At 35.0% G+C, this 25,603-nt stretch overlaps 2 protein-coding genes across 5 annotated transcripts; one reads left to right on the top strand and one right to left on the bottom strand.

Annotated features, from left to right (window-relative positions):
- The first annotated feature begins 585 nt into the window (after nucleotides 1-585).
- On the top strand, nucleotides 586-17,041 carry LOC11439572 (uncharacterized). Of its 4 annotated transcripts, XM_039833948.1 has the most exons (10): nucleotides 587-1,073; nucleotides 1,219-1,243; nucleotides 1,335-1,359; nucleotides 3,302-3,577; nucleotides 3,669-3,854; nucleotides 3,934-4,120; nucleotides 16,059-16,133; nucleotides 16,227-16,384; nucleotides 16,471-16,599; nucleotides 16,683-17,041. In XM_039833948.1, exons 5-10 carry the CDS (start codon nucleotides 3,813-3,815, stop codon nucleotides 16,818-16,820), a joined length of 729 nt encoding a protein of 242 aa, XP_039689882.1. In that variant the 5' UTR covers nucleotides 587-1,073; nucleotides 1,219-1,243; nucleotides 1,335-1,359; nucleotides 3,302-3,577; nucleotides 3,669-3,812; the 3' UTR covers nucleotides 16,821-17,041. The 4 variants fall into 4 exon arrangements, with proteins under 4 accessions (XP_039689880.1, XP_039689882.1, XP_039689883.1 ...); XM_039833949.1 differs by lacking the exon at nucleotides 1,219-1,243; XM_039833947.1 differs by lacking the exon at nucleotides 1,335-1,359 and having other exon boundaries at nucleotides 1,219-1,334.
- Nucleotides 17,042-20,815: 3,774 nt separating this feature from the next.
- LOC11439076 (tonoplast dicarboxylate transporter) lies at nucleotides 20,816-25,194 on the bottom strand. The gene is made up of 6 exons (XM_003610484.4): nucleotides 24,671-25,194; nucleotides 23,442-23,919; nucleotides 22,393-22,436; nucleotides 22,186-22,281; nucleotides 21,512-22,025; nucleotides 20,816-21,184 (listed from the first exon to the last, which is right to left on the bottom strand). The coding sequence occupies exons 1-6, from the start codon at nucleotides 25,112-25,114 to the stop codon at nucleotides 21,114-21,116; spliced, it is 1,647 nt and encodes a 548-aa protein (XP_003610532.1). The 5' UTR covers nucleotides 25,115-25,194; the 3' UTR covers nucleotides 20,816-21,113.
- Between the last annotated feature and the right edge of the window lie 409 nt (nucleotides 25,195-25,603).

Here is a 25,603-nt window from a genome sequence, read left to right as displayed (position 1 = left end):
TCACACTTTTTTTTTTAAAGGAAACGTCACAATTAGGGATGACAGTTCGACCCAAGCCCATTGGGCACCCGCAAAAAATATCCGCAATCGGCGAGTAAATACCCGCACTTATGGGTATGGGAACGGGCTCGGGTAATTACCCACAAACTTTAACGGGCATGGGCGCGGGTACGGGCACTCTAATGCTCAGCCCGCCCCGCAGCCCGCATACATATAAATATAATATTATATATATTTAAATTTATATACCAATAAAATTAATTAGTTAATTGTAACATTTTTACAAGTATCTAAGTGGTTATGACTCATTTGTCAATGATAATAATTGAAATTTTGATTTTTCATATAAACTTTGAATGCTTTTGATTTGGCAAAATACTATTATTTGCAAAATTTTATGTATTGATTTAAATTCAGTTATGTTTCTTTTCTTTTTTATTGTTTTTTGTATTAAAGTGCGGGTAATGTGCGCGAATACGGACATTTAGATGTCCATAGGGCATGGGGACGGGCAGTAAAATTGTTGCCCACGAAGATATGGGTTCGGGTACGGACATTTTTTACAAACGCACGGGCATTATAGTACCCTGTCCATTGGGGGCCCATTGCCATCCCTAGCAATCACACTAATAACTAGCGAACAAAGGGAAAACAGAAAGATTGACTTCTAATAAACTCATCTCATTCAGATGTGCCTTTCTTTCCTTTGCCTTTTGTTTCTCTGTTTTGTAACCCATCTGAGTCTGAGTTCTCTTTGCTCCAATTTCATTTATTGTTTTTTCCCTCAATATTTCTTCCTTCTTTTCACTTAAATCATATCACATATACATCTTATAACTATTAATTTTATGAAATTTAATCTTATGCTTGATGAATCAATGAAGCCAATTCCGATTGAAGCTGCTAATGGGGGCCGATGCCAACTCATCATCTGTAACAAACTCCACGAAGTAGTTAGTTACACCAGTGGGATATATAAAGTTCTCAGTTCCCTCTTCTTCAACATTCATCGTGAAACCTTCAAGCATTGCTTTCTCTCATCCAAGAAACGGTTTCAGTGTTTTCATTTTCTGGTAACATTCATTATCGCTATTTGCTTTTCGTTTTCATGACTCCTTATTGATGATGATGAATCTTTACGGTAACATTCATCATCATTATTTCGTTTTATGAATGCTTGTTCATGATGCTGATGAATCTTCCTTCGTTCCATTTCAGGTTTTAGGCATTTTTCATCTTTACGGTAACATCGTTTATTTCGTTTTCGTATCATTATTTCGTTTTCATGAATGCTTGTTCATGATGCTGATGAATCTTCCTTCGTTCGATTTCAGGTCTTAGGCATTTTTCATCTTTACGGTAACATCGTTTATTTCGTTTTCGTTTCGTTTTCAAGAATTGTTCACTGATGAATCTATTGTGTTATGAATTTTTTTGTTTCTATTTCTGACTAGTGTTTCACTTTCGCTGATTCTTTGTTTTAATTGATTTTTCACGAATTTGATTTTTCACAAGTGTTCTTGTTGATTGAGTTTTCACCACGTTAATTGATTAATCATGAACTTTATTCATCTTAATTTTTTTAGTCTAGGTCATAATTTGATTATTTTCTTCACTAACCTTTTGTTTAGATTGTTGATATTTAGTACTTGATTGTTTAGATTTACTGATTATTGATGCTGTTTTGATTGATTTTTCACCATAATCTTTGAGTATAATCTACGTGTTTGTTGTAATTTAGAACTGTCACTATGGAGAACTTTTAGTCTCTTAAATTAGGTTATAATTTGATTATTTTCTTCAAGATTGTTGATATTTAGTACTTGATTGTTTAGATTTACTGATTATTGATGTTGTTTTGATTGATTTTTCACCATACTCTTTGAGTATAATCTACGTGTTTGTTGTAATTTAGGACTGTTACTATGGAGAACTTTTAGTCTCTTAAATTAGGTTATAATTTGATTATTTTCTTCAAGATTGTTGATATTTAGTACTTGATTGTTTAGATTTACTTATTATTGATGCTGTTTTGATTGATTTTTCACCATAATCTTTGAGTATAATCTACGTGTTTGTTGTAATTTAGGACTGTCACTATGGAGAACTTTTAGTCTCTTAAATTAGGTTATAATTTGATTATTTTCTTCAAGATTATATTCAGTACTTGATTGTTTAGATTTACTGATTATTGATGTTGTTTTGATTGATTTTTCACCATAATCTTTGAGTATAATCTACGTGTTTGTTGTAATTTAGGACTGTCACTATGGAGAACTTTTAGTCTCTTAAATTAGGTTATAATTTAATTATTTTCTTCAAGATTGTTGATATTTAGTACTTGATTGTTTAGATTTACTGATTATTGATGTTGTTTTGATTGATTTTTCACCATAATCTTTGAGTATAATCTACGTGTTTGTTGTAATTTAGGACTGTCACTATGGAGAACTTTTAGTCTCTTAAATTAGGTTATAATTTAATTATTTTCTTCAAGATTGTTGATATTTAGTACTTGATTGTTTAGATTTACTGATTATTGATGTTGTTTTGATTGATTTTTCACCATAATCTTTGAGTATAATCTACGTGTTTGTTGTAATTTAGGACTGTTACTATGGAGAACTTTTAGTCTCTTAAATTAGGTTATAATTTGATTATTTTCTTCAAGATTGTTGATATTTAGTACTTGATTGTTTAGATTTACTGATTATTGATGCTGTTTTGATTGATTTTTCACCATAATCTTTGAGTATAATCTACGTGTTTGTTGTAATTTAGGACTGTCACTATGGAGAACTTTTAGTCTCTTAAATTAGGTTATAATTTGATTATTTTCTTCAAGATTGTTGATATTTAGTACTTGATTGTTTAGATTTACTGATTATTGATGTTGTTTTGATTGATTTTTCACCATAATCTTTGAGTATAATCTACGTGTTTGTTGTAATTTAGGACTGTTACTATGGAGAACTTTTAGTCTCTTAAATTAGGTTATAATTTGATTATTTTCTTCAAGATTGTTGATATTTAGTACTTGATTGTTTAGATTTACTGATTATTGATGCTGTTTTGATTGATTTTTCACCATAATCTTTGAGTATAATCTACGTGTTTGTTGTAATTTAGGACTGTCACTATGGAGAACTTTTAGTCTCTTAAATTAGGTTATAATTTGATTATTTTCTTCAAGATTGTTGATATTTAGTACTTGATTGTTTCGATTTACTGATTATTGATGTTGTTTTGATTGATTTTTCACCATAATCTGAGTATACTCTATGTATTTGATGTAATTTAGGACTGTCAACTATGGAGGGAAGTTCTAAAGGTAATGATGCCCCGGGAAAACCTATTCTCACTAGGAAACGTAGTGCAAGAAAACCCAAAACTACTCTTATAGATCCAGTTGCTGGTGGAACTGAACCTGTCAAGATTTCAATTGACTCCGGTACTGGGGCTTTGAATGTTGATGCTGCTAGTCAGCCGAAAAGTAGGAACAGAAATGTTACTTTCAAGGAGGGAGGAAGTAGTAGACCAGGGAAGTCACATGTCCAGGACACTGCAGAAAATGCAGGTAATCCTATATTGTTTTTGTTTGATCTTTGAATTGAATTTTGAATTGAATAATAACAATAACATAAATTGGGTACCTCCTATTAACTTAGGAAATAAACCCCAAGAGGAGGAGGAGATGCTGCGTGATTCACTGGTTTTGGTTGATCCTTTCACTGAAGAGCAGGAGCTGCACCTTAGAGAGGCTGCTATTGAATTGAATTTTAACTGGCAGAAGATCAAGAAGTCTAAAAAATATGCTAATTTTTTTTTTTAAATTCACATCTGAGATGCTTGGGGTAAAATATTTCTCTTGACCTTAATTGAATAGATAATGTTGCTTTATTTTACAACTTAATTATTTATAATTTTATACAGGTTAAGTATATGCAGTTGGTCGAAAAAGATAATGAAGATTCGAAGAAGTCAAATCCTGGAAGTCCTAGAAAAGAGAATGCACCTGAAATTTCTGATGGTGGCTCAAGCAGTAAGACTCTAACAGATGATGGTTCTGTTCAACTGAGAAGAAGTGCAAGAATAAGCACCTCCAAGAAGGGAAGTGGAGTTTGAAGGTGAAAAACACAAGAAGGGGGGGGTTGAATTGTGTTTTCTTTTTCTCTTAAAAAATACTTCTTCTGATAAAACTTCAGAAGCAGTTTGTTTGCTTCTGATGAAATGATCAGAGTCAGATTGCAGCGGAAAGAACAGAGCAGAGAAAAGAAAGACAAAGACACAAGCAGTTATCCTGGTTCCTTCCACAACACGGAAGTAGTCCAGTCCCCCTTGCACTTCCAAGGAGATTTCACTATAATCACAAGATTACAACTGCTCAATACTTTCTAAGTATGAGACTTCACAAAACAATGCTCAAGCACACAAGCAAGAGTCTTCCAATGCTCAAGCACTAAGCAAGAGACTTCTAATGCTCAAGCACGCAGGCAAGAGACTTCTAATCAAACAAAAATACAAAGAATTGAGTTTGAATTGAACACTTGATATACAATCAGTGGTGTTCACAATACAATACAGAAAAGACTCTAGACTTTGAATTTCTAAGATGTATCAAATCAGTGCAGAAATTCAGTGTGCTTTGTAGAATCAATTTGACAGAGTTTTGGCGCTTTTAAACTTATGTATTTCTCTGTCAAATCTTCAAGTCTTCACTCCTTTATATAGAGGCGTGAAAGAGACGTTGAGATAATCAGCACGTCTAAAGAGTCGTTTGAAATCCTTTGATTATCCACCAGTGATCCTTTGCCTGATTTGGGTGTAGTCCTTTGAAGAATAAACTTCAAATTCATTCCCATCTTGAGTGTACAAATTCTGCAGGCATGGCTGTTGTTTTGTCTTGTAGCGTAGACAGAAAACAGAGTAGTGGAGGTAGTGGTTGTACACTTGTACTTTGTCAACTCTATTAATGAGAGACAAGTGCTCAGTGCTTTCCATATATCCGTTGATACCTCCCTTTCAGTTCTTCGTTCTTCTTTGATAAGACTGAATTGAGAATCAGCAACTTTGAATCTTCAGTTTGATTAAAGGATCAAAAGTAGCTTCTGGTGAAGATATTGCTTCTGATGAAAACTTTTGCTTCTGATGACTTTCTGCTTCTGATGACTTTCTGCTTCTGATGACGTTCTGCTTCTGATGACGTCATCTCTTCAGGAGCAGTTTAGCTTCAGGAGCAGTTTAGCTTCAGGAGCAGTTTTCTTCAGATGCTCAGAATTTCTTTTTTCTTTCCATTGTTCTTCCAAGACCTATTGAAATAACTTGAGTAGCCTTTGGTCCTGTACACTTGAACAATTATTAGTAATAACCAATTGACAATTTTTAATACCTTGTTATCATCAAAACTTAATAAGGTTCATTGTGAAACACATTTTGTTCCAACAATCTCCCCCTTTTTGATGATGACAAACAATAGTATTTAAAATGTTCAATTGTTGTTGATCTAATTAATAAGTTGACTACTGGGACAGAGGTTTGTAAGCTCCCCCTAAGTTCTATTCTTATTAATTAAATTTCAATAAAATACTTATAAAATCAAATCAGAAGTATTTAAAAGAAATTTAGAAGTGGTTATAGCAGGGCTCAGTGCCTTAACAAATACTATACATTTACTCCCCCTTTTGTCATCAACAAAAAGAATAGAAACAAAAGAAAGAGTATCAGAGCCAAAACAAAACAAAAAAAACATATAATCTTTCAGAGCAAGCAGCATTGAAAACAGTAAATATCATCAGAGTTAAAGCTTGTAAAACATATTGAAGGTGAAAAAGCACAAGATTCAGAAACAATGATAATATATATATATAGAAAGAAGGATTAAGATACAAAGACACAGCTACTAAGAACAAAAGTAAAAAACAAGCTAGAGTTGGGTGTGCAACTAAGGTTGGGCTTGCTTATACAACTGTTCTAAGAGATACTTGATCTGATCATCCTTCTTCTGAAGTAGCTCATCCTTTTCTCTCATTCTTCTTTTATATCCAGCCTGAATTCTAGCAGCCCTAGTGATGTACTCTTCTTCTGGATAGAAAGGAGTGATGTCCAGCAGAGGCACAAAATTCAGCTCTTTCTCCTTAGCTGCTTCATGCATATCATCCAAAAGCTTTTTCAGCATAGCAGAGTGAGATGACACACATTTAGTTCTAAGCTGATCCAGCAGCTCATCAAAGCTCTTCTGTAGATCCATCTACTGATCATAATAGTGAATAGGAGGTGCAGGAACTGTTCTGCGAAGAATCAGTGCCTGAATCTCATCACTAAGTCTAATCAGCTGTTCCTCTATATACTCAGACTCTAGGATATGGTCAGGGATGGGTGAAGGTTCAGTTTGAGTTGTATTTGATGTGGAAGGTTTGTCAGAGGTTAAGTCTATTATAGTGGGTGAATCTGGTTGTTGTTGTTGTTCTGTTGTTTGGTCAGAAGGTATATGTTGGTCAGAAGTTGTTTGGTCAGGAGCAACTTGTTCAGAGGCAGTTTGCTCCTGAACAGTTTGCTCAGGGATGGTTTGGGTTTCTGTTTGGGTTTCCAAGACAGTCTTTTCAGGAACTGTCTTAGAGGCCTTAGTGGGTGTTGGTTGCATTTCACCACCTAGATGTTTTTCTAAGTTGTGAAGGGTTGAGGTTTCTTGGTGTTGGGGAGTTTCTGAAGTAGTTGCATCTGAAGCTACTTCAGAGGCTTTTTGTGGAGATTGGTTATTTGGTGAGTTTGTTGTAGGTTCTGGGTTGGGTTGAGGTTGTTGTACACTAACAGGTTCAGGATTATCTGGATAGAGTGGATGAGTAGGAGGCAAATTGAATTTCTCACACAATTTAATTCTATTCTTAGAAAATTCTATTTGAGTTTGCTCCCAGTCAAGTGTTCCTAAATCTGTTAGTTTGGTAGGTTTGGTTTTTAGAAGCTTGTCTATGTGTTGGCTAAGGGGTTGGTCATCTGATTCTGTTGATGATGAAGAGGGTGAAGATGGAATCTGAGTATTAGTTGGAGCGTTAGATGGATTACCTGAAGACTGAGCTTCTGGATGAACTGCTTCTGGAGCTTCTGAAGCTGGTTCTGATGAAGTTGCTCCTGAAGCTTGCTTATTCTTCAAGGCTTGAGAAAGCAGAGTTGCTCCATACTTAACAGTTTCTAACTCCGATGCTAAAGCAGCAATGTCAGGAGTAGGCACATACCCTGCAGCCTTGAGACGTTCATCCCTTTCTTCTTCATACAAAATCTTCATCCTTTTCTTCTCTGCTATCTTGGATGCAGCAACCTCCCTAGTATACTGCTTCATTTCTTCAGTCATTTCGAAGCTGGGCATGACTATGGGCTCAGAAGTTGCAGTCCTTTTTGCTTTCTTAGGGCTTGAGTCTTCATCCCAGTTCTCTTCCAGTTCTTCCAACATTTGTGCCCTTCTTCCTTCAGCTGTCTTCAGATTTCTTGTTAAATTAGACCTCTTCCTTTTGATGGTCTGAAGAGCAGCTTCTCTTTTATTTTTGGGACTTGGAGGCTTTTCAGAAGCAGCTTGATCAGAAGCAGCTTGTTCAGAAGCAGGCTGTTCTGCTGTTTCTTGAGTACTCCTTGTCCTTTTCTTGATAAGAGGGACATCATCCAAATCCTCCACTTCCTCAAGAATGGTGGACATAGCAGATTTTTCCTTCTTAGCTTTCTTATGCTTCTGAGCACCCACCTCAGTAGCATTTTCAGCAAGGTATTCTTCCTTGGTGATCTGCTTCTTCTTAGATTTTCTGCTTTTGGCCACAGGCAGCTCACCACCATACATTTGGTCAGGAACATCCTTCAAGCTGATTTTCTGGTTATAGGTTTTGTAGTGATCCATGATATATGCCCTTTGAACCTCCAAGGGATCTTGTTTACAGATGGGAGGAAAGTCTGGGATAAGATCTGATTTGGCATCAGAAGGTTTCAAGTCAGTAGGACTCTTCTTCACATCTTTTGCTTTAATCAGATGCATAGCCCTTAGAGTCTCACCATTGATAATCTTCCCTCTAACAGTTCCCAACTGTTCATCTGTGAAGATTTGAGCTTCTTTCAGCATCTCAATAATTCCTCCCTGATAGAAAATCTCAGAGAGTAGTCTTCCATAGGGTACCCAAGACCTTTTATTCAGTTGACTCTCTCTGAGTTGATGAACCATATGTCTGAATATGTATCTGGGAATATTTGCCTCTACACCCTTTATGACAAAGTGTAAGAGGATTTTATGTTCCAGAGAGGGCTGATCACCACCACCACCTTTTGGTAGTAGGTTTTCGTTCTGAATCTTCAACATAACCTTTGTCTTGGTGTTCATGTCAGAATAGGCAAAGTCCTTTACCTTGTTGTAGAGAGTTCTGTTAACAATAGCATTCCAGGGGCTGTCCTTTGGCTTTGAAATCCCAGCCTCATGTTCTCCTTCTGCTGGTCTTCTGATGACAAAGGCAATAGTGTCCTCAGTGATCCAGACACGGATTCCCATGATGCTTGATCTTATCTGGGTTTTGGAGAAAGTTTCCAAACCCATTTCCGCTCTAGACTTCCCTTTGAGTTCAGGATTGAGAAGAACTTTTTCATCTTCTTCAATCTTGGCGGCTTCCCTGTCGTAGATGCTGGCTCTAACCCAGAAATGACGAACCAGTGTTTGATAAGTTGGTCCATTTAGAAGATTGAAGTACCTTCCCAGACCTTGTTTCTCGTAGTACTTGCCAATGTCACAGTCGTGAGCAGCCAAAGAATCAAAATCCACCGGACTTTCTGATTGAATGTTTAATTCCCATTCCTCCAAGGACATGGTTCTTCCCTTTATCTCATAAGCAGGAGCTTCTCCTTGTTGTTCGTTTGATGATGAACCAGATGCAGAACTTGAAGAAGCCATTGATATGAAGTGGTTTTAGGGTTCTAAGAATTTTTGAGAGGATGAGAGAATGCGTTTACTTTCGCAGAGGGTTAAGACGAAAAATAGAAAGTGTTTGTTGTGAAGTGAGTAGTGTGTGAATTGACTTAGTGTTTTTATTAAACCGTTTGCAATTCAATAGAGACAAACAAACATAGCATTAATGACAAATTGGGGGCGCGTGTAAGTATGTTAAAAAGCGAATAAAACATCATTGCCCTTTTTGTTATACTCCAATACAAATAGACCACGTCAGAGACTCTTCAGAAAACTACCTTTTGGGTAATGGGACAGCTGTTACATAAAGTAACTGCCAACGTTCCCACTAGCCAAGCTATTCAGAAGCAAAGAATAACACTTCTGAAGTTTTAGTGCTGACGTCATCTTCAGAAGCACATTTTCCTCAGAACCTCAGTTAAGAGCTTCTGATGAACCAAAATGCTCCTGAATAAACTTCAGAACCAAACTTCTTATTCAGAGGCAAGCAATTTTTCAATCAGACACAAAATGCATGTTCAAATTTTTCTTAATAAAATCAAATCTTTCAACAGACAAAGGTTTTGTAAATATATCAGCCCATTGATGTTCAGTATCAATGAATTGTATATCTAAAATTCCTTTTTGAACATAGTCTCTGATAAAATGGTGTTTGATTTCAATATGCTTGGCTCTTGAATGTAGAATTGGATTCTTTGACAAACAAATAGCAGCAGTATTATCACAATAAATGGGAATACTGTTAGCATTGATCTGATAGTCTTCCAACTGATGTTTCATCCAAAGTAGTTGTGTGCAACAACTTGCAGCTGAAATGTACTCTGCTTCTGCTGTAGACATAGCAATAGTTGCTTGTCTTTTGCTTGCCCAGGATATCAGATTCTCTCCCAGGAATTGACAATTTCCACTGGTTGATTTTCTTTCAATCCTATCACCAGCATAATCAGCATCACAGAATCCAATCAACTTATAATCTAGGGATTTCCTATACAGGAGTCCAAGATTAGTTGTTCCTTTCAGATACCTGAAGATTCTCTTAACTGCAGTTAAATGAGATTCTCTAGGATCTGATTGAAATCTTGCACACAAGCATACACTGAATAAAATATCAGGTCTAGATGCAGTGAGGTATAACAGAGAACCAATCATACCTCTGTAAAGCTTCTGGTCTACTACTGTTCCAGTATCTTCTTTGCTTAAGGTGCAGGTTGGATGCATTGGAGTGTTCATCATTTTACAGTCTTCTAGCTTGAACTTCTTCAGAAGCTCCTTTGTATATTTTGTTTGATGAACATATACTCCTTCTTTACTTTGGTTGATTTGAATTCCCAGAAAGAATTTCAATTCTCCCATCATACTCATTTCAAATTCATCCTGCATTAACTTAGAAAATTCTTTGCAAAGAGATGCATTAGTAGAACCAAATATTATATCATCAACATATATTTGCACAATCAAAATATCTTTCTTAAGAGTCCTTCTGAAGAGTGTTGTGTCAACTTGTCCTCTTTCAAAATCATTTTTAATTAAGAAATTACTTAGTCTATCATACCAAGCTCTGGGAGCTTGTTTCAAGCCATATAGTGATTTCTTAAGTTTATAAACATGGTCAGGATGCTTAAGATCCTCAAACCCAGGAGGTTGTTTAACATACACTTCTTCTTCAATGACACCATTAAGAAAAGCACTTTTGACATCCATTTGATATAATATTATGCCATGATTAATTGCGTAGGATAGAAGTAACCTGATTGCTTCCAATCTTGCAACTGGAGCAAATGTTTCAGTGTAATCAATGCCTTCTTGTTGACTGTAGCCTTGAGCAACAAGTCTGGCTTTGTTTCTGGTTACTTCTCCTTGTTCATTCAGCTTGTTTCTGAATACCCATTTTGTTCCAATAATGTTCTTCTGAGAAGGTTTGGGTACCAGATCCCACACGTCATTCCTTTGGAATTGATTTAGCTCTTCTTGCATAGCTAATATCCATCCATCATCTGAGAGAGCTTCTTCAACAGTTTTAGGCTCAATTATTGAAAGCAGTCCTATCAATGATTCTTCTTGTCTAAAATGTGATCTTGTTCTTCTAGGACTTTCTTTGCTTCCAATGATTAGCTCCTCAGGATGTGAAGATTTGTGCTTGAATTTAGGTTGAATAACCTGCTGAGTGTTATCTTGAAAGTCCTCAGAAGCAATTTCATTCTGTACTTTTGAGCTAAGTTCTGCTTCTGAATTAGACTCAGCTTCTGGAGTGATTTCAGTTTCTGGACTAGATTCAACTTCTGTATACTTTTCAGAATCAGAAGGTTGATCAGATTCTGATGCATCTTCAGAATCAGTTGTACCTGCATTACTTTCACTTTGCTCTGAAGTTTTACTTCCAGGCTCTCTATCATCAAATTTTACATGCATAGATTCTTCAACACATTGTGTTTCTGAATTATACACTCTGTATGCCTTTGACCTTTCAGAGTAACCTAAAAAGATTCCTCTTTGAGCCTTGGCATCAAATTTCTTCAGATAGTCTTTAGTGTTTAAGATGTAACAAGTACATCCAAACTGATGAAAGTAAGAGATATTGGGTCTTCTTCCTTTAAAGAGTTCATATGCTGTTTTCTCCAACATAGGTCTGATATAGATCCTATTTTGAATATAACATGAAGTATTGACTGCTTCTGCCCAAAAATGTTTAGCTAAGTTGTTTTCATGGATCATGGTTCTGGCCATTTCTTGTAAGGTTCTGTTCTTTCTCTCTACAACCCCATTTTGTTGTGGAGTTCTAGGAGAAGAAAACTCATGGAGAATCCCAAGTTTTTCACAAAAAAGTTCAAATGGCTCATTTTCAAATTCTCCACCATGATCACTTCTGACTTTCAAAATTTTCAATTCTTTTTCAGATTGTATTTGAGTGCAGAAGCTGCTAAACACTTCACATGCATAGTCTTTACTTTTAATGAATTTTACCCAAGTCCATCTGCTGTAATCATCAACAATGACTAATCCGTATTTACTTCCATATAAAGATGCAGTGTTAACTGGACCAAAAAGATCAATATGGAGTAATTCTAAGGGTCTGGAGGTTGATACAATGTCTTTAGATTTGAAAGAACTTTTCACAATTTTCCCTTTCTGACATGCACCACAAAGTGCATCTGAATGATAATCAATGTTAGGCAATCCTTTGACCAGTTGTAACTTGCTAATTTTAGAAATTAATCTCCAATTAGCATGTCCCAACCTTTTATGCCATACCCATTTTTTATCATTCATTGACAGAAGGCAAACTACCTTCTGATCAGCCAGATCAGAGAAATTTATTTTATAGACATTCTCAACTCTCTTTCCCTTGAATGTAATGGATTTGTCATCCTTGTTGACTAGTGTGCAGTTGGTCTTACTGAACGTTACATCATACCCATTGTCACAAAATTGACTAATGCTCAATAGGTTATGCTTCAGACCATCTACTAGCCACACATTATTAATTGAGATGGAGGAATTACCAATAGTACCTGTACCAATGATCCTTCCAGTTTGGTTGCCACCAAACTTCACTTCTCCTCCATCTTTCATTGTAAGGGTAAGGAACAAAGCTTTCTCTCCAGTCATGTGCCTTGAACATCCGCTGTCTAGGTACCATGACCTTTGTTTCTCTCTTGCCCTTAAGCACACCTGCATTTTTGGCCAATTCAGATTTAGGTACCCATATCTTCATGGGTCCTTTTGGGTTAGTTTTGGAGGTTTTACTTTTCCTCCCTTGTACCTTAGGGTGAATGCTGAGTAGCTTCTGATCATTCAATACTTTAGGTTTGACACCTTTTGGTATTGTTTTCTCAGAGGCAGTAGCTGCTTTGTTCTTCTGATCCTTTTGTTTTGGGATTTTAGATTCTGGTTTGATCAGATTCTGATGAACAGTTTCTGATCTTTTCAGAATTGTAATCTTTTGACTCTTAGGAACAGATTTTGTCATTACCTTGATCTTAAGGTTTTCTGGCTTTGATGTGATCTTAGCCTGTGAACCAGAAGCTTCAGGTTTTGACTGAACAGCAGTTTTAGCATTTGTACCTTCAGGCACAAAGGTGGATTTCAATCCATCCTTGATACAATCACAGTAGCTCTTGAGACTGTATTCTTTGGATTTCTCCTCAGAATATCCAATCCCTTTGCCTTTGTTCTTGTATGTGCTGTAGATCATAGAAGCAACTTTGCTTCTGTCTATTCCAGCCATAATAAAATCATCCAAGGCAATCTCATGTTTATTGCCTGAACCTTTATCACATTTTTCTTGTAGCTTCTGACAAAGACTCTTGAGTCTATCTTCATATGTTGCTGATATGAGGTTAAACCCTTTGAGTTCTTCTTCAGAAGCTTTTAGTTCCAATAGAGTTGACTTTTGTTGTTTCATCAAATCAACATATTTTTCTTTTAAATCTGTCAACTCATTGGTTCTGTGTTCAAACAGTGATAAAAGTTCTTTTAGAGAATCAACAAGTTCTTGTCTAGGGATTTTAGAATATACCTCATTTTCAGCTTCTGAATCTGATTCAGCTTCTGATACTGCTTCTGATGATACTGTTGCTACTAACCCAACGGCTGCCTTAGCATCATCATCAGCTTCTTCTTTATCAGAACCAGATTCACTATCCAAATCTTCCCAGGTTGCCATCAAGCTCTTTTTGATTTGCTTTCTGAATTTACTGGAGTTGAAGCTTGATTTCTTGGATTTACCTTTAAACTTCTCCTTCTGAAGATCAGGGCAATCAGCAATGAAATGACCAGGCTTCTTACAATTGAAGCATCCCTTCTGATCTTCTTTCTTGAAGTTCTTGTAGCTACCTCTCTTGCTCAAAAATTTCTTCTGCTTCCTTGCCAGATACTCAAGCTTGTTGGACAGCATAGCCATCTTTACAGATTGATCTTCATCAGAATCTCCATCAGGTGATTCTTCTTCAGATTCACTGGCTTTGTAGGCTTTGGAAGACTTTGAGGTCTTTCCTTTAGATGGTAAAGCAATGGATTTACTCTTCTTAGAGGTTTCATGCTCATTTAGACTCATTTCATGCACTTTGAGTGAGCTAACAAGATCTTCAACACTTAAAGTATTTAGATCCTTAGCTTCCTCAATGGCAGTTACTTTGGGTCTCCATCTTGAAGGTAGGCTTCTCAAAATCTTACTAACATGATCAGAAGAAACATAGCTTTTCTTCAGTATTTGCAATCCAGAAACTAAAGTTTGAAATCTTGAGTACATTTCTTCTATACTCTCATCATCCTTCATTCTGAAAAGTTCATACTGATGAACTAGCATCAAAGCTTTAGCCTCTTTTACTTTCTTGCTGCCTTCAAAGTTTGCACATAGAGAAGCAAACATGGCCTTCGCAGTAGATTTGTCACTCATTTTCATGTATTCGGTGCGAGGTATAGAAGCCACAATGATTCCTCTTATCTTGTGGTGTTTCTTATAAAGCTTCTTCTGAGCAGGAGTATGTATTCTTCTGTCTATAGCAGCTCCTTCTTCATCCAAATCCAGATCATCAACTCCATCTTCCAGTATATCCCATAGCTCTTCATCCAATCCCATGATAAAGCTGTACATATTAGTTTTCCACCATGAAAACTCTTCTGGATCTCCATTAAACTTTGGAGCTTTTCCAGAGTCTGTTTTCTTGTCAGCAGTATCATAGTCATGCTTGACACTTGTGTATTTTGTAGTAGTTGATTCCTCATCTCCAGACATGTTTTTCTAATAGATCTTGAACTGTAACACGGTTAAGTGCTGTGATAACAGAGCAAGCTCTGATACCAATTGAAGGTGAAAAACACAAGAAGGGGGGGGTTGAATTGTGTTTTCTTTTTCTCTTAAAAAATACTTCTTCTGATAAAACTTCAGAAGCAGTTTGTTTGCTTCTGATGAAATGATCAGAGTCAGATTGCAGCGGAAAGAACAGAGCAGAGAAAAGAAAGACAAAGACACAAGCAGTTATCCTGGTTCCTTCCACAACACGGAAGTAGTCCAGTCCCCCTTGCACTTCCAAGGAGATTTCACTATAATCACAAGATTACAACTGCTCAATACTTTCTAAGTATGAGACTTCACAAAACAATGCTCAAGCACACAAGCAAGAGTCTTCCAATGCTCAAGCACTAAGCAAGAGACTTCTAATGCTCAAGCACGCAGGCAAGAGACTTCTAATCAAACAAAAATACAGAGAATTGAGTTTGAATTGAACACTTGATATACAATCAGTGGTGTTCACAATACAATACAGAAAAGACTCTAGACTTTGAATTTCTAAGATGTATCAAATCAGTGCAGAAATTCAGTGTGCTTTGTAGAATCAATTTGACAGAGTTTTGGCGCTTTTAAACTTATGTATTTCTCTGTCAAATCTTCAAGTCTTCACTCCTTTATATAGAGGCGTGAAAGAGACGTTGAGATAATCAGCACGTCTAAAGAGTCGTTTGAAATCCTTTGATTATCCACCAGTGATCCTTTGCCTGATTTGGGTGTAGTCCTTTGAAGAATCAACTTCAAATTCATTCCCATCTTGAGTGTACAAATTCTGCAGGCATGGCTGTTGTTTTGTCTTGTAGCGTAGACAGAAAACAGAGTAGTGGAGGTAGTGGTTGTACACTTGTACTTTGTCAACTCTATTAATGAGAGACAAGTGCTCAGTGCTTTCCATATATCCGTTGATACCTCCCTTTCAGTTCTTCGTTCTTCTTTGATAAGACTGAATTGAGAATCAGCAACTTTGAATCTTCAGTTTGATTAAAGGATCAAAAGTAGCTTCTGGTGAAGATATTGCTTCTGATGAAAACTTTTGCTTCTGATGACTTTCTGCTTCTGATGACTTTCTGCTTCTGATGACGTTCTGCTTCTGATGACGTCATCTCTTCAGGAGCAGTTTAGCTTCAGGAGCAGTTTAGCTTCAGGAGCAGTTTTCTTCAGATGCTCAGAATTTCTTTTTTCTTTCCATTGTTCTTCCAAGACCTATTGAAATAACTTGAGTAGCCTTTGGTCCTGTACACTTGAACAATTATTAGTAATAACCAATTGACAATTTTTAATACCTTGTTATCATCAAAACTTAATAAGGTTCATTGTGAAACACATTTTGTTCCAACAGAGTTGTCACTCCTAAGGGAGCTAAGGGAAGTCGAGTTGTCACTGTTAAGGGAGTTAAGGGAAGTGGAGGCAACAAAGGTTCTCTTACATTCACTCACTTGTTTATCTAAATATGGTACTACATTAATAATATAAATAGTATGCTAATCATATACATGCTATTAAGCGTAGGTAAAAATCCCATAGATTCTAATTCTATACCTTGGACTACGGCTGAAGAAGACCAATTGAGAATTGCTGCTCTAGAATACAACTTTGGCTGGGCAGCAATTATGAAGTCTGAAAAGTATTCTAAAGTTTTCAAACATCGAAATGTTGATTTGATTAGGGTAAAAGTTTAATCTTCTTAATACAATATGCAACCTTATTTGATTATTTATTTTGCTTTTTAATTTTTTTAATTTTTTTTCTATAGATTAAGTGTATTCAGTTGTTGAAAAAGGACGCCAAGTTGGCAAAGGTGTCTGACAAGAATAAGCCATACTTCTTTGTTGGACAAAGCTCCACTATGAATAATTCTGATGGCTCAGCTGTTAACCCCGTGGTAAAAAAATACCCTATGAAAGTTGTCATAATTTTTTTGTTAAAATATGATATGGCTTAATGTTTTGTTTTTTGTTGCAACAGCTAAATGCTATGCTGGATGGTAACGAACTGATGAGGAAGATTCTGAGTAAAGTTACTATTGCAGTTGATATCTTACAAGAGAAGAAGAAAGAGAAGGAAAAGAAAAAGCAGCAGGAGCGATGTTTCTTACACAAATAACTCAACTTTACTGTTTCAATCTGGAGCATATTGTCATTGCAAACTCTGTGTGATAATTTTGGTAAATTGATACTTAGTACTGTTTGTAATAATCTTTTTACTGTGTCCTTGTGCATTCAATGCAATTGTGTCATTGTGCAGTCAAGTAATAATTCTTGATGGTAACTGATTTGTACTGTTTGAGGATAAATAAATAACTATGTCATTGTGCTGTCAACCAAGTAATACGTTTTGCTTGCTTGTCAAACTTGGACCCAAATTTGACCCCTTCTAAAATGAAATTTATTGTGTCACCCTAGTGACGGTGCCACAACTCCAATATGTGTGATTAGGATCTGAACCAGTCTCCTTCACATTTCTATCAATAATTTGAACTTCATTTAATTTCTACTCTGTAATGTTGTTCACCAATTAATAATTTGTTGTCCAAATATATTTGTATTGCCACACTTCAATACACTGGCTAGAAACAGAGAGATTCAGAAGTTTAAGTTATTTGGACCAATTATGAAACTAATCTTACTCTGATTCTTCTTCATGTAGCAATTTAAAACCATTTGTCTCTCCCCAATATATATTATCCGGGGATTTGTTGAGTCTGATTCTCAATGTAAAGTTTTATTTTGGAAAACAATTAAGTTACAAAATATGTGTGCCCCTATTAGATGAAGAAAATAGACTTTTTACACCTCCAAATTTAAAACCCCGATGCGAAAAAAAAAGAAAGAAAGAAGAAGTTGTATTTATCGCATGAGGGGTTCGAACCATGTAAATGACGCGTTTGGATTCTAAATTTCGGATGTGCTCAATTGGCTTTTTCCCATTCAAATTCTAAAATATGGATGTATGAAATTGCTTTTTTTTTTTTTTTGTTCACAAGGGGTTCATACCATATAAAAAGACACATTTGGATTATAAAATTAGGATGTGTAAAATTGAGTTTTTGTCGTTTGGATTCTAAAATTTAAACGTGTAAAAATTCTGAAAAGAAAAGAAGTAATTTGCTACAGTTCGAGGGTGACTAATCTATCCCCATAATAATAAAAGGCAAAATTACACAATTAGTCCTTTAACTTTATTTTAGATAACACTTTCGTCCTTTATTTTTTTTTTGTCACGATTTAGTCCTCTATGTTATAAAATAACAACATAGTTATCCTTTTTTATGAAAAAAATAATCAAAAACTCCAAAAAAAAATCATCAAACTCATAGGCAAACGTAAATCTTCATCATACAAGCCTAGAAAATCAAATTTCTTTGAAAAAAATCTCATAAATTGTCATTTTATAATATAAAGGACTAAATCGTGATAAAAAAAAAGATAAGGACGAAAATGTTACCTAAAATAAAGTTAAGGGACTAATTGTGTAATTTTGCCATAATAAAAAACATGATTTGGATTTTAAAATCAGAACGAAGAAGCAGGGGGTGGGGGTGGATTCAGTCAATTGTGGGAACTGGTTGTACTCACATTTCGGAGGCAGTAGATGAAATGCATGGAAAACATCTGGCCCAAATATTCTTTCTTTTTATTTATGGTAGTTACACCTCCTTATTTCAACTTACCCCCTACATAAATTAAAAATACTTAATGCCTAAATACTCATTGTCTCATTTTTATTTTTATTTTTATTTTTTATTCTGAGTTAAGAATTGAATGTGAACTCCGTTTCTGGACGTGTAATTTTTGTTTTAACAAGTATGCAAACTCAATCAACATAAAACTTTAATTTTTAATATTTTGATCTCAAAGTGTACGTTTGTGATTTCAAGTACCGTCGATAAATAAATATTTACAAGTTGCACGTGTACTAAGGTCACGTGCACTGATAGAAACTGAGAAATGTCATAGATAAAAGTCTTGTATAGATACAAATATAAATAAAATTATGATAATTAAATTAGTCTCATCAATTGTATTAGTGTGTTTAAACCTTTTAGATTTAGGTTTGTCCCTAAATAAGTATTTCTCAACGTCATAATGTAGCTTAGCATAATCAAGTACGTTAATGAAGGATAAAACATAACAATTCTAATTGTGCATTGTTTGATTTGTAAAAAAGAAATTCATGTCCTTCACTAAACCACGTCACAATTTTTTGTCTCACATACAAGTTATCTAAAATCAGTGTCGGTCTAACAAATTTTGAGGCATAAAGCGGACTATAATACAATGTTTTTTTAATGAGAGAAATTAATAAATTCATAGGCTTTGTAAAAAAATTACAATTAAAAAGAAAAATAAATATTGCGTTATATAAATGAAAGTGCCACAAATGTAACCCTTCCAACGGAAAAATAGTGCGCATTGTAATGCGGTATGAGAAAGTAAGCCTCACGTCTACCATCTTTGCTTCATAACAAAGTTGTATAATTCATTTGTTGTGAGGTCTTTGTTAGTTTGTATATATATACACAAATTTGTCTAGGAAATTGCTTTTCTGACTTTGTCTAGGAAATTGCTTTTCTGACTTCAAAAACGTCATATTGACACATGGAAAGTCCATAAAAGCCCCCAGCGGTAGTTAACTACCGTTGAGAAAACGCGCAGCAGTTAACTGCCGCTGGCTCCAGCGGCAGTTAACTGTCGTTGATTTCTGCGAATTAAGAAGAACAGAACCATCACTTTTCCATTTTCCATAAACATAAACACTAAAAACACTACTCAACTATCCTTCAAATTTCTCCAAACTTCAATTGCACGAAGTTGAGCCCAATTTCTTCAATTAATTCACAAGAAAGTTCTTTTCTTCCTATTTACATGCAATGTAGTTTGTTTAGGGTGTTAGTTTTCATAATTTTGAGCAAAATGTTAGTTTTAGGTTAGGTTAGAAAATTGCAAATTATGCATGATTTAGATGATTTGATTGATTGTTTATGCTGTAATTCTTGTTTAGAGTAAATGTAGGTACAATGTAGTTGTTTAGATGTTTAAATAACACTAATTGTGCTAGTAATTTATAATGCACTTAAGGTGTTTGATGAAATGCCTAAGTGAGAAAATATTAGTTTTTTTGTGTAATTTTTTTACAAATATGTTCAATTTTATAGTGTATATATGTTATAATGACTAAAAGTTTGCATTTTTGCATTTTTTGGCAAGCTTGATTATATTGGACATAATGATATAATAGTCATATATTGTCCATTTGTTTATGTTTTTATTTTTATTTTGTATATGCACAGATATGTCTGGGGAGGATGAGCAGTATGGGATGATTAAAGATGACATAATTCGCAAAGGGAAACAAGCGAGTGCCGCTAGCGCTCGGAGGGAGAGGGTGGACCAAAACCCCGAGGGTAGTTGGAGATAGCTCGCAGACACATATGGATTACTCCTCTCAGGTGGTTGATCTGACACAGGCGCAAGAGTATGTCGGGTATGCTGCGGAGGGATTTCAAGGATATGATCGGATGGAGGAGGATGATAGGTTTTATCAGCCGCAGGAGGAGGCAGAGGGTACTCAAGTACCGTCAATAAATTCATATTTATAGGTTGCACGTGCACTATGATCGCGTGCCGATAAAAACTGAGAAATGTTATAGAGATAGTCTTGCAATAGACATACATACAAAATATAATTATGATATTAAATTAGTTTCATCATTAAACAATTTTATCTTTAAAAAAAACATCAATTGTGTGAGTATGCTTAGACCTTTTAGATTTAGGTTTGTCCCCAAGCAAGTATCTAGGCATACCATTTATTTAAAGATTGTTCTTAAAAAAAAAAAATTAAGATTGATTCACAACAGTGGGTTACACTGACAACAATCGTCTTTAAACTATTTTTAAATGTTTGTTCTCCGATAATATATAACTTGTTCAAAATAAACCAATTAAATTTCAATATAATAACAATTGTTTCCTTCAAAAAAAAAATATAATAACAATTGTTCAAAATCAAAAGTGTTCAAAAATCAATATATTACAAAACATAAAACATAGAAAGTCACAATTTATGCACAATCTAACACAAAATGATTCTTCCGCTCAAAAAGATAAACACACAATCACTCTTCCTTCAATAATGAAAACATTTTACAACAGAAATTGATAAGATCTCTTCATTTTGCGGACTGAAAAATAAGATAAAAATCAATAAACAAATAGACATATATTTATATCCCTTCCTCCTTTGCCTAGTAATATCTACATATATATATTGGGTATCCCACCCACATTCTCTATACTTTCGTTTTTGAGGTAAGAAGGAAGGTTGCCTCAAATTTTCAATCATAAATGACACCAAAAATTTATAAAGCATCGTGGAAATTAATTGTAGAAGAAATCAATTTGTTAACCAAGGAGAGATTTTGTTTGGCATCCATTGGACACCATTTGTTCCAAAAACAAAAGCGCCTGCAACACCAAAAGTATGACATCAGAATCCTTTTTCAATCATAGTGATTTTCTCACAGCAAATAAAAGTTAAACAAAACTCTGATTCAAAATTCCAGGCATTAGATTTATGGACTCTCTCACTTATATATATTGTTTAACACTCGCTTTTTTATACAATTTGGGCACTCTAACTCACACTTGTGAGGAAAAGGACCACTTAAATTCAGACACACAATTACGGGATCCCCAATTCAGAACGGATATAGGAACCAAAATATAACGAACGAATTGAAAATTTTAAATTAAATTAAAGGGATGTTGAGAATAATTTTGCAAATAATTTACCTAGAGATGGCATAAAAACTGAGAGCACAGCTATCCCAGCAACCTTAAGTGGCAGACCAACTTTGAGCGTATCTTGAATTTCAATGTGACCAGTAGCAAAACCAACTACATTTGAGGGAGTTGACGTAGGAAGCAAGAAAGCAAATTCAGTAGCAATTGCTCCTGGGATCATAAGAAGAAGAGGATGTACATGCATAGTCCTAGCTATATGATATAGAAGTGGAATAATAAGTGTAGCAGTGGCATCATTAGAAGTGATGAATTCAGTAATAATACTACTTATAAGACTAACTGCAGGAGCAATTGCCAAATATGGGGCATCTTCTAAGAAATCTAAAGCTTTAGAAAGCACATCTGCTAGACCACTAGATTGAACTCCATCAGCTAAAGCAAAACCAGCTCCAAGTAACAAAATTAGGTTCCAAGGTAGTTTCTTGCATTCATTCCAATCCATTAGCCTCTCACCCTCTTGTTTTCTGTTCGGTATTATGAACAATAATACAGCCACCATAACCTATATTATGAAAAAATGACAAAGTTTAATTGATTAACAAACATGACATTAGCACTAGTTTGTAATATAGATTATGTCTCAACTCTTAAACACTAGCACATATCGGACACCAGACACGACTTCAATCTGAAGACAAAAGAGAGATACATGTAGTACTTACACTGACACTTCCATCACCAACAAGGCCATGGAAAAAAGTTCCCCATCCGGGAATGTCATCTGTGATCCTTCTTGTCATCCATAATATGATCAGCAACTGCATTTTACAATACTGCTTTAATTAATGCTTTGGATACTTTGATGTCAAAATAATCTTTTAAAGTCTGATGATTAAATTAAAGTTAAATTCATAATCAGAGATGCATACCCCAAACACAGACAACACCATTTTCTCTGCGAAAGATATGGGACCTGCAAAAACCAATTACAGAATTATCAATGCATCAGCTTAATTTTTCATGATCAAATGGTTTAAATGATGTTTATCTGATTAGAACTATAAATAAGTAGCATGTTTTTATTTATTTGACAAAAATAAATTAGTAACATGAATTTTTGACCAAAAAAAGTTGGTAACAGGTTGTCCACATGAGTTTGATGAATTTTATCAAAATTGAAGTACTGAAACACATGTCCAAGATTGTATTCATTTTATTGTAGATGCAGTTAGAAATTTCAATGGGACAATCCATTTCACACAAGTCCGGTACAATCTCTTTCAACCACTTCTTTTGTTTCTTTTCTTTATTTGCACATTGAACCAAAGCATATAAGGCAGGGAGGGATAACAGGCCGGACATTATGCTAAATGAACTTAAGAATGCGAAAGAATTATTAAAATTTAACTATGCTTAGGAAACTATTTTTAGATAGACTTGCTCATCTACAGGTTGAAACATTTTATATAGACAGTAATGGGTTTATATTTCATTCAAATAGATTATTGATAAAAAAAAAATATAGTCAACGGTGTAACTATTTAAACCAATTATTTCGTTAAATTAATTTTGTTCAATAATTTAAAAATGGGAACAACTGGGGTCTATTGGTTTCGTAGGTCCAAGGTACCATTGGTTGAAAGTGAAACAGATGACACATCGACATGAAATGGACCTGATATTATCCATGTGCCATGTGGCAATAAATCAATAAGGAAAACACATATGCCTATATTCATTCATCACAAAGATAACGACACGTAACAGAGACTTTTTATTCTAGTTAGTTTGCTAGGCTTTTTATGTGCTACTTCATTTATGCAGTGAATTCAAAAAGTAGATAAAAACACAAAAACCAAATGAAATAATAAAAATGCAAATAAAAGTGATATGATCATGAAAATTTCTTAACTTATAATTATAACCACATGTCCACATGCATCTACCATAAAAGACAGTGAAAAAGAAGGCCACTTACCTAGAGCTTCCAATTCCCTCTTCAAGTGTCCTTTACTCAAATAAGGAGAGAGAGCGCTAGCTGAGCCCTTCCTTAGATAAATCAAGCAGAGAATACACCAAAAGCATACAAGAAAAACAATCGCTACCGGAAAAGCAAAGAAGAACCATGTGTTGAAACTTATTGGTTTTGCACCAGGAACAAGACTCTTCCACATTCCAATCAATATCAAATTTACACCTGTCCCTGTCAAAGTGCTCATTCCTCCAATTGGAACCGCATAAACCACTGTCAGAACCACCGCTCTGCTGAACTTATTCACCAACTCCGATTGCTCTGACGGTGGTGGCAGCCTCTGTAGCAGCCCTGTGGCCACCGGCATCAACATCACGGCAGCTGCCACGTTGTGCATCCACATACTCACAAAGAATGACGTGCCACATAGACCCAATAACAATAGCGCTGGATTCAACGGTTCCCCACAAAACACTGATGTCACCTTCAAACATCATATCATTCACAACCAATTATAAACCTTGGTCGGAAATATATATCATTTTCAGTTCACAATAATCAAATTTAAATGACTCGTTTTTTCCACCTCACAAAATAAAAAAAGAATTTAACCGTGGTGGGTTCACGGTCCAAAACAGTTTTGTACACACAATCGATCAACCCACCACTATTAAACTCATAAATAAACTCTGTCATTCTAATCATTCAAAAATATATAATCATGTATACCCATCCAAGATCAATGGATAAAAAAAGGAGACCAAAAACTCAATTTGGTCATTCTCATTCATATGTAATTTTCAAGGATTGGTCTGGACAAAAAATAATACTTAAATTAGTCTCTAATATGTACAAAACAAGTGATCAATAAGTCTATTCGCTACGTTGTTCTTTTACAAAAATGTCAAAGATAATTCGAGGTATTATTTTTGTTGGATTAAATTGAGTTGTAAGAAAATTGTGTTTTCTTGCCTGATAGTAGTTTTTAGTCTAAAAAAAGTTAGCTTGTTCAACCTTCGATAATTCTTCGTATCCAATAATAGAGAGCTTAAAAAATGAATATATTGAATACTTGATTAAAAGTTTGGAAAACATCAAAATCAAATCCGACCAAACGATTTCATATCAATAAATAAAAATATGGGAGAACCATCATGTTGTTCATGTTCATAATAATATAATGATAATAATAATAATGTAACTTAGAGATATATCAAACTAATATTAAAACTTACGGTCAAGGCCAATCTTCTGTGAACGTTGTAGCGTTCAACGGCGAGAGCAAGAATGAAACTTCCCAAAACAAGTGTAATGACATCGTCCATGTAAGAGTGAGCAACGGTATCAGCAGAAGCAATTCCAAAGAGAGGGAATAGAAACAGAGGACACATAGAAGTAACAGGAAGTGGTAAAGCAGAGGTAACCCACCAACTGAAAACCCAAGCAATAACAGCAAGCATGTTACGGCTATTGTTGTTTGGAGTATCAAGTTTAACAAAGAGACATATGAAAAGGGACAATAAAGGTCCAAGAAGAACATAGAAATTGTTGAGGGTGAAAAAGGATTTGAGGTTGAAAGGATTGCTTTGTGTTCTATGGAGTGGTAGAAGTGGGGCCTTCAGGTTGAGGTTATTGTTGGATTCATCGGAAACTGATGTTTCACTATGTTCTCCTGTCATTTTGAATAGAAAAAGGAATTGGCTAAGGTATTTGCAGTTGCAGAGAAGAGGAATGATTGTTAAGGTTGAGTGTTGGCCTTTTATTTCTCATTTTTCATGTGCAAGGGCCAGGGGAAGGAGTGGCCAAATTTGCTTCCCAATTATTTTTATTTTTTTCTACAATATTTGAGTTTGACCAAAGTAAATATTTTCCTCATGACTTAAATTTGATCGAAGTAAATATTTTTTCAAAGCGACTAAGATTTTGTTTGCAGTTTGAAGAAGTGAGAGGATGGATTTTTTTTTTTTTTTTACAGAACCAATATTAACTATTATCATTAATCAACCAATGTTCAAATTAACTATTATCATTAATCAACCAATGTTCAATACAAGAAGGATGAGAATTAAAAATATGGTGATTAGATCAAAAACAGACCGCCCTAGCTAAACTATGAGCAACCATATTTGCTTGTAGTTGTCTCCTAACAAACTTCACCTCGAAGTTGA

The sequence above is a fragment of the Medicago truncatula genome, chromosome 4 (genome assembly GCF_003473485.1).
Source record: "Medicago truncatula cultivar Jemalong A17 chromosome 4, MtrunA17r5.0-ANR, whole genome shotgun sequence".
In the NCBI taxonomy this organism is placed as follows: Eukaryota; Viridiplantae; Streptophyta; class Magnoliopsida; order Fabales; family Fabaceae; genus Medicago; species Medicago truncatula.
Note: the sequence above shows the minus strand (reverse complement) of the source record. Positions and strands in the feature narration are given on the sequence as shown.